This window comes from Ictalurus furcatus, chromosome 16 (genome assembly GCF_023375685.1).
Source record: "Ictalurus furcatus strain D&B chromosome 16, Billie_1.0, whole genome shotgun sequence".
Classification (NCBI taxonomy): Eukaryota; Metazoa; Chordata; class Actinopteri; order Siluriformes; family Ictaluridae; genus Ictalurus; species Ictalurus furcatus.
This window is the reverse complement of record NC_071270.1, coordinates 29,367,834-29,377,783: the sequence shown is the minus strand read 5'-3', so window position 1 is coordinate 29,377,783 and position 9,950 is coordinate 29,367,834. Positions and strand designations below refer to the sequence as shown.

Below are 9,950 nucleotides of genomic sequence, written 5' to 3'. Positions count from 1 at the left end.
AGTCTCTGCACAAATTTGCGTCCAGAATGTCCTGGGATGGGATCCAGCACTGCTCCTCTGGGCCATACCCCTCCCAGTCCACCAGATACTCGAGTTTTCCTCTCCTATGCCTGGAGTTCAGGATGTTGTGGACGCGGTAGGCTGGACGGCCTTCAATCTCCAGCGGTTCCGGTGGGGAGTCATCCGGCACCACCGTGGCCAAGGGGCCCAGTATCACTGGCTTGAGGAGAGAGACATGGAATGACGGGGCGATGCAGCTGTGCTTGAGTAGGTCCAGGTGGTACGTGACTTCGATAATTTGCTTCAGGACCCGGAAGAGGCTGATATACTTGGGTTTGAGTATTTTGCCCGGGACTGGCACCTTTAGTTCTCTCGTGGAAAGCCACACCCTTGGTTGATAGTTGGGGTGATCCCTCCGGTGCCGGTCAGCCCTTTATTAGGAGGTTAATGGCACAGTCGTAGGGTCTGTGTGGTGGTAAACCGCTTGCTCTTTCTTTGCCGAACACCTCGCAGAAGTCACGATATTCTGGAGGGACCTTGACAGGAACATGAGACATAGGACTCTCCACTGTCATGCTGGCCACAGGGACTGTGGGGCCCCTCAGGCAGTTGTGCAAACAGTACGGGGACCAGAGGGTAACTTGTCTGTCTGTCCAAGAGACCTGGGGGTTGTGAAGTTCTAGCCAGGATAGGCCGAGTATGACGGGATGTCTGGTAGAGACTGTGATGTATAGGACGATGGTCTCTTTGTGGAGAGCACTAACTTGTAGGTTGACTGGTAGCGTGCAATGGGATATTACTACTCCTCCTATGAGGGACCCATCTGTGGACTGGACTTCTCGAGGTCTGAGCAGGGGACGTATGGGGAGGCCGAGATTCTGCGCCGTCTTCTCTTCTATGAGGTTCTCGGCTGCTCCTGAGTCAATGAGTGCTGAAAGTACAAAAGACTGGCCTGAGTGCTCTATTACAACAGGTAATGTAAATATGTGAGTACCGTGTAACTGGTTTGGACACACCCGGTGGCGACGAGGTTGGCTGTCCGTGCTCCCCTCAGTCGATCGTGGCATCTTATGGGGGCACTAGTGGACGACGTGGGTGCCCTCGCCACAATAGAAGCATCGTGACTCACGACGTCACCTCTCCCTCTCCTCCTTGCTGAACTGGGTACGCCCGAGCTGCATGGGTTCGGCTGGCGGGACCGGCTCTGGTGGCAGTGGACTACACAGCGTGGGGCGGTTCGTACGGCACAGACGGTCCAACCGTATTGCTAGGTCTATGAGGTCATCGAGGGTTAGCTGCTCGCCACGACATGCCAGCTCTCAAACTAACTGAGGGTTTAGCCCCTGACGGAAAGCGGTCTTGACTGGCGGCTCATTCCACCCGCTCCGTGCAGCGATGGTGCGGAACTCCAGGGCATATTCTACCGTGTCACGTGAGCCTTGCGTGAGCTTCAGGAGTTCTTGCCCGGTATCCCAGCCATCGGGGAAATGATCAAAGGCGCATTGGAAGCAGGAGAGGAGGTCCGCTAACAAGGGTCTGATACCGCCTCCTCACTCCCACTCCGTCGTAGCCCATGCCAGGGCATGTCCGGTGGGTAACTCCATGAAGTGGGTCAGTTTACGGACCTCTGGCATGTCAGGGTGGTTCTCAAAAAACAATGCGCATTGTAGCAGGAAACCCTTGCATCGTTCTGGCTCTCCAGCGTATCTCTCAGGTGTAGGCAGAGGCGGGTGGTGCCCAGCCGGCGTGGCCAGAATGTGCGCAGCCGGCCTGGCCGGAATGTGTGCAGCCGGCGTGACCGGAATGTGCGTAGCTGGCGCTGGTTGGGCATACGCTGGGGTTGGCAGCGGTGGATGCACAGATGTAGCAGGAGGTGTCACGGTCGGAAACACGGAAGCGCTCAGGCGTGACACTTGCTCATTTAAAAGCGATATCTGGTCCCGCTCTGCAGCTATCGCTCGGTTCTGTTCCAGGATGTGGCGTAGCCACTCTGGGCCAGCCGCTGCCTCCATAGTAGACGAAGTAATCTGTTACAGTACCTTGTTGGAGACAAGCACGGACGAACAGGTTTAGAGTGCGTGGATCAGGTGAAAGACGTAACACGGAAGGGTACAAAGGTCAGGTGATCGGGCGAATAATCCTATCTGGGCAAGGCAGAGAATCGTTATCCAAAACAGGCAGAAAATCCGAAAGCCGTGAAAATCCAGAACACTGATAACGGCTTGGTGAAACAACTCAGTTATGACTGCAGAGCGTTTACTTCGCAAGATGCTGAGGTTAACGAGGCCTTTATAACTTATGGTGAAGCACAGGTGGTCGCACTCAGTACTCCGGCGAACTCGAGCGCGGGCATCGCTGGGAAGTGTTGTTCTCGTCCGCCCTGTTTGTAGGCGGTACTGCATTCTGAGAACTACCGCTGCGAGTTCACCGCAACGTAACAAATGCAAAAAAACAAACAAAAAGAGTCTTTTGAAAATTTAATTCTCCCTGTACTATATTGAAAACGCATTATTTGATGTTTTACTTCATTTCAAATCTGATGACTGCAACACACTCCAAAAAAGTTGGACAGTCGACTGTTTACCCTTGTGTAACATCACCTTTTCTTTTAATAACACTTATTAAGAGTTGAACACTGAAGACACCAGTTGGTTAAATTTTCCCCCATTCATCCATTATGCATTTCTACAGCTGCGCAATTGTACTGGGCCTTTGTTGCCTTATTTTGGCTTCATAATTCTTCATAATTCACACATTCTCAAAATCTACAAAAATATTTAAATAAATGTCTCACTGTAGTAGATACAATGGATGAAATAAATAAAATACCAAATGTGCTTTTATACTGTATTAAACAGTTCTTATTTGGATCATATATATTCACACACACACACATATATATATATGTGTGTGTGTGTGTGTGTGTGTGTGTGTGTGTCATGTTTTCCCCTCGAGCCAGCACTGCAGTATTGCAGCGTGCTCAGAAAACCAAAGCGCAAGCTTATTGTGCGAACCCGGTGTGCACGCACTTAGCAAACACATGCTTTTCAGTCTTCAGTGACACTGACTTTCTTTACTTTGGGCACGTCCTTTTGTTATGGTTTCTGTCCTGTCTCCACCCCTGTATTGTCATTGGTTGTTTCCCGTATGTGTATCATCATCGTTTTCAGCTGTACTGTGTTTCACCCATGATTACGTTTCTCGTTTAAACCCCTTGTGTCTCTTAGCACATCATGTAGTATTGAGTGTATTCTCCTTACCAAGCAGTTATTCCTTGTTCTCGTTCTCGATTCATGTTCATTGACTTTGTATATTGTTTATCGTTCTAGTTTCTAGCCTTACCTAATTTATGCCTGTTTGTAGATCTCTTGACCCATTGTCGGTTTTGACCACGCACTTGTATCATGATTTGGATTTGTCTGCCTGTCTCGCTCTAATAAAAGTCTTTAACTGCACTTGCATCAGTCCTAACCTCCAATACGTAAATTATGTGACATAATACTATGCCTAACCATGGGTGCAGCAGGAAGATGGAGGAGACGTCATGGCGACCTCTCAAGCCAAGTTCCTGTTCAAGGTCAAAGAGGCAACCTCTCAAGCCAAGTTCCAGTCTGAGGTCGACGAGGTGACCTCCCATGCCAAGTTCCAGCTGAAGTTCAATGAGGTGACCTTCCACGCCACATTCCAATCTGAGACCGACATCACGACCAAACAAGTTATGCTCACGCCAGAGTCTGTTAACATGACCAAGCAAGTTCTCCTTATGCCTGAAACCACCGTCACGAACATCCAGGTTCTGCTCACTCCTGACACCGACATCGCAACCAACCAGGTTATGCTCATGCCCAAGTCTACTGATAGGGACAACCAAGTTCTGCTCATGCCTGAAGCAGACGTCATGACCAACCAAGTTCAGCCTGCAGAGTCAACGGAGGATGACGCTCCGCCTTCCTGCTCCACTGAGGACGCCGCTCAGTCTCCCGGTTCAGCTGAAGACATTTTGCAGTGTGCTCCGAAAACCGAAGCACAAGTTCGTTGCATGTCCTATCCTCCATTACGTAAATTATGTGACATAGAGTATCTCACATAAGTGAGTACACCCCTCACAGATGCTCAATAGGGTTTAGTCCATCACCTTCACCCTCAGCTTCTTTAGCAAGGGAGTGGTTGTCTTGGAGGTGTGTTTGGGGTCATTATCATGCTGAAATACTGCCCTGTGGCCCAGTCTCTGAAGGGAGGGGATCATTCTCTGCTTCTGTATGTCACAGTACATGTTGGCATTCATGGTTCCCTCAATGAACTGTAGCTCCCGAGTGCCGGCAGCACTCATGCAGCCCCAGACCATGACACTCCCACCACTATGCTTGACTGTAGGCAAGACACACTTGTCTTTGTACTTCTCACCTGGTTGCAGCCAAACACGCTTGACACCATCTGAACCAAATAAGTTTATCTTGGTTCCAGTAATCCATGTCCTTAGTGTGCTTGTCTTCAGCAAACTGTTTGCAGGCTTTCTTGTGCATCATTTTTAGAAGAGGCTTCCTTCTGGGATGACAGCCATGCAGACCAATTTGATGCAGTGTGCGGCGTATGGTCTGAGCACTGACAGGCTGACCCCCCCACCCTTTCAACCTCTGCAGCAATGCTGGCAGCACTCATACGTCTATTCATTGAGGGAACCATGAATTCCAACATGTACTGTGACATACTGACGCAGAGCATGATCAGTATGCAGTATTCCAGCATGATAACGACCCCAAACACACCTCCAAGACGACCACTGCCTTGCTAAAGAAGCTGAGGGTGAAGGTGATGGACTGGCCAAGCATGTCTCCAGACCTAAACCCTATTGAGCATCTGTGGGGCGTCCTCAAACGGAAGGTGGAGGAGCACAAGGTCTCTAACATCCACCAGCTCAGTGATGTCATCATGGAGGAGTGGAAGAGGACTCCAGTGGCAACCTGTGAAGCTCTGGTGAACTCCATACCCAAGAGGGTTAAGGCAGTGCTGGAAAATAATGGTGGCCACACAAAATATTGACACTTTGGGCCCAATTTGGACATTTTCACTTAGGGGTGTATTCACTTTTGTTGCCAGTGGTTTAGACATTAATGTCGGTGTGTTGAGTTATTTTGAGGGGACAGCAAATTTACACTGTTATACAAGCTGTACACTCACTACTTTACATTGTAGCAAAGTGTAATTTCTTCAGTGTTGTCACATTAAAAGATATAATCAAATATTTACAAAAATGTGAGGGGTGTACTCACTTTTGTGAGATACTGTATATATATATAGATATATAAGTACATAAATCCCAAACATGCACATACTCAATCAGATTTCACACAACCAGATCCATAAAATGTGGTGTTCAGGTATTAGAGGTTACAGATCTTCTGTGAGCCTTTAAAACTCTGCTGACCCTTGAAGATCTCTGTTTTGATGCAAATATGTTTATGTACATGTGTAAATATTCTGAGTCTGGTTCCTCTCAAGGTTTCTTCCTCTTAACATCTTAGGGAGTTTTTCCTTGCCACTGTCGCCACTAAGTGGCTTGCTCAGTTGGATTAAATTCACACCTTTAATATCTATATACCGTGTTGATATTTCTGTAAAGCTGCTTTGAGACAATGTCTATTGTAAAAGGCACTATACAAAAAAAATTGAATTGAATTGAATATATCACTTTGCTTGTATTTCCTCATTTGTAAGTCACTTTGTATAAAAGCGTCTGCTAAATGAATAAATGTAAATGTAATTAATATTTTGAACATGCATAACATCAGGTATCCTTTTTATGAAATAGTTTTTTTTTTTTTTTTATAAACAAATTAATGTTTTTGATATAGAAATATTTCCAAAAAAAAGTATAAAATCCATTTCTGGAATTCCTATAAAAAGTTATAAAGGATTCTTCGGAATTCGGAATCCAATGGAGTAGGACGCGAAGTTGGAGGCTCCTGCTGATTTCAATTAAAATTGTAATTAATTTGCGCTTTTCGGTCATACAATATATTTTGACTTATTCTACTCCGTTTCCTTGTTTGCACTTTTAACTTTGTGGTACGTTAAAATGTCTGGAAAGAACACGAAAACCCGTGGTAGCATTCAGACACGACTGAGGCCTAGTGTGCGCGCCGCGAGCGAGTCCCCTTCTCCCCCTGTATCCGCATCGCCGAGAGGTGACCCTGACTTCGCCGCACTCAGGCTTGAGCTGCTGGCTTTACTGAGGAAGGACATCGCCGATATTTTTAAAAAGGAGCTCAAGGAGCTCCAGAAGACTCTCGGGGAAGCACTGTTTACTATCCAGCTTGACCTGCAGGCCGTGAAAACACAGCTGGCTAGTGATAAAGTTGCTACCGAGGCTACCATATCAATACTGAAAGGTACTGTTGGGGAAATGGAGCACGCGCTCTCCGGTTGTACCGATGACATAGTTCACATGAAGACTACTATCGAGTCTCTCACTGCGACCATGACTCAATTAGAGAATAAATGTGAGGATTTGGAGTCGAGGTCACGGCGCAATAACGTTAGGATAGTCGGAGTTCCAGAGGGCACTGACACATGTACAACTGCTGCTATAGCGGCCTTGTTAAAAGAGGCATTTGGTCTGGAGAAGGAGCCGGTTTTGGACCGGTCCCACCGGACCCTTCAGCCGAAGCCCAAGCCTGGTGAACGACCACGAGCTATTGTGTGCAGATTCCACTATCACAGTGACTGTGCTGACATTTTATGCCATGCAAGAGAGCTCCAGCGGATTAAAGTGTGGGATTTGACCATCTCCGTTTTTCCTGAGTACACAGCCAAGACGGCCCGGGCCGCGTTTAACGAGGTTCAGCGTCAACTTCGTGGTATTGAGGGCGCTCACTATGGAATACTTCATCCAGCTCGGCTTCGCATTCCACATATAACGGTGTCCAGAAGGACTTTATTTCAGCGGAGGAAGCAGGAGACTACGTTAAACTCTTAATATCGGGGTGAACTGCATCACCTACACAGAGTCTTTTTCACTCTTCTTTTATTTTTATTTTTGCACTCAGCCTTCCAGCTCTACAGAATTCGGATTTTTATTGAAGATATTGTCGTTGCATTACTTCGCCTAGATTTTGTGGACTCACTCCTCTTAAAATTTACTTCTGTATTAATGTGCTTCTCTGTTTTGATGCTCTGACCGGGTTAGAGTTTCTGTTTATTTAATTGTATTAGTGTCATCTCCTCGGCTTTACGTGCTACACTGTTATATTATTTGTTACAAGTCTTTAAAAGTTAAGAACATTATATTTGTTATTGTGCACAAACTGTTTATCAGACTTGAAGTCGGTAGGGGCTTTTTCTCTTACTGGAACTTTTTGTCTTGGTAATTTTGTTGGTTAGTTCAGCTTACTCTCCGAGTTGTTTTCACATTGTGGACAATGTTCGGTTTTTGTAGGATACACTACTGTCTCATTTGTTTATGGAGACTTTGGGTGTGTGGGAGTTTGGTGGATTGTGAGAGTAAGCAGAACATGCCAATGCTTTGAAGGATGTGAATTGGAACAAAGTAATGTTATTTAATTGCGAATCTGTTTTTAGATGATTTAAACCTAACATGGTGAACAAATTATATTCTAGAATTCAGGCAATTTTACTGGGGTTATCTCATACAGTGTAGCAAGTAATAATCTGGAAAGACCTTTGTAATATCACAGTCTAAAACTGGATTTAAAGAGAAGCAAATTAGTAAATGAATCACATGTAAATGAATCATATGAAAATTAATTACCTGAATATGAATCACATGTAAATGAATCATACGTAAATGAATCACATGTAAATGAATCATATGAAAATGAATAAATAAATTAAAGACAAAAGTTATTCAGAGAATTTTATCGTACAAGAATCTTTTATTGCACCTGGACAGCAGGGGCATCAAGTGGCAAACTATAATGTACAGTACAATCAATGGCCATGCAAAAAAGCGGTGAAAACAATATAAATTAAAATTTTAAACTAATCATTTGGTTTAAAAAAAAAATAGGCTGAATGACAAGGAGAGAGAAAATAACGTCATTTTGCTGTAGCTTGTTAATATTGTCATGTATTTGTAAAAATTAATCATTAATTGCTTAATTGCTATTGTCAAGAAACAATGCTCATTTGTGAATTAATTTTTGTGTGGCTACAAATATATACTTATTAAATTCTGATTGGAATTATACAAAATCTGTTTTTCAATAGATTTTATTCGGCTCCATCTCCTCCCCCCTCAGGGCTTCTGAGATATCAGCATCACACAGTTCACACCGCTCCATCGCTCTCCATCTCTCACTCAAAGAGGTTTCACACCCCTCCTCCCATCCCACTCATCAGGGATCATCAATAACTCCCCCCTGCAGTCTCTCTCTGACATTCAATCAGGTGAAGAAGGAGCTAAAGAAGATCAAGGCAAGAAATTGATTCCCGGATGGAATCAGCTCCAGACTATTTAAAGACTGTGCAGATCAGCTCAGTGAGGTCACCCTGCACATATTTAATCTGAACCTCAGACTGGAGCAAGTTCCAGTACTGTGGAAGACTTCCTGTGTGGTTCCAGTACCAAAATTGCACATCCTAAGGAGCCCAACCACCTCAGACTGGTAGCCTTAACTTCTCACCTGATGAAGTCCATGGAGAGGATTGTACTGCAACAACTGCGGACCTTGGTGAGCTCAGAGCTAGACCCCCTACAGTTTACTTATGAACCATGCATTGGGGAGATAAATGAAAGACACTTTATGACATTTTTCATGTACCTGTCACTACTTTACCATGTCTACTGATATGAACAGAAATGTCTCTACATTGTTGGAAAACGACAAATTTTTTATCTCACTGTAATTTGTGAGCACAGAAACTAGATTTCTTTTCATAATGAAAGTATCACATTAGGGCAATATGTCCTATTGCCATAATAATTGCCATAAGTCTGTATGCATCCAAAGTCTCTTATATGCTGTGGTGAGAGTGCGATAGTGATTGGCTGTGGGTGTGTGTGATCAGAACTCCGGGGAACGTGAGCGCATGCGTGTGTGGGAAGTGTAGTGGCTGGGCTGAGATATGACAAGACTTAAAACTACTTAAAATAGCTGAGATTTAACCATACTATATTTCATAGAAATATATTAAAGCATATTTACTTTCTCTTATTTTACCTCTACCTCTCATCTCAGGTTGACCCTCTAATGTGACCACTGCACCAGAGCTAGTGTCAGGTTGACTCTCTCTACCTTATTGTGAAAAATAGGAGGAAAAAGTTTTGGGTTTTTTTTAAACCTTACATATGGGCAGACATTATTTTCTAAATTACCTAAATATCTGTTAGTACAATAATAACCAACAGACAATATCATTTTAGAAAAATCCTAATATTGATGTTGCCATTTATGACTCATAGCTTGGAAGTGTTTTTGTTGTTGTTATTTGCCCTATCTGTATTTGTAACGTAAACATTTAAAATAACAACATGGAGGGCTCCCACTGTAGATAAATTTGGATGTTTGTCTTTAAATTATTTAGTATTATAACAAAGGACAGTAGATAATGCCTCTGTCTTCGTTCTGGTTTGGATTAATTGACTCCTGTCCCAATCCCATCATGAGCTAAACACTTTCATACTGAAATAATCGGCACTCACACAGCCAGATCCACACAATGTGGTGTTCAGGTTTTAGAGGTAACAGCTCTTCTGTGTGCATTTGAAAGCTATGCGTACCCTTAAAGACCTTTTCTGTTTTGATGCAAATATATTTGTTGTGCATTTCTGTGAAAATATAAATCAGCCTTTAGAAATATTTTGTTCTACAGCCCATTGCTTTCTCTGTATATCTTCATGATACTCAATGTTTTTACCCTCCAGCCACAATGAAGTTGACGTCATAATAATTTCAGTTAACTTCAGACACTGTAATTGAATAATTGATATA

General features: G+C 44.1%; 1 protein-coding gene across 1 annotated transcript in view; it reads right to left on the bottom strand.

The window, feature by feature from the left end:
* Window positions 1-1,550: 1,550 nt before the first annotated feature.
* The window catches only part of LOC128620083 (cytolytic toxin-alpha-like), a 16,490-nt gene continuing 8,090 nt past the window's right edge, over window positions 1,551-9,950 (bottom strand). The window contains exon 3 of the mRNA XM_053644733.1: window positions 1,551-2,027. Coding sequence (XP_053500708.1) covers window positions 1,551-2,027 — 477 coding nt within the window. The remainder of the gene's footprint in view (window positions 2,028-9,950) is intronic.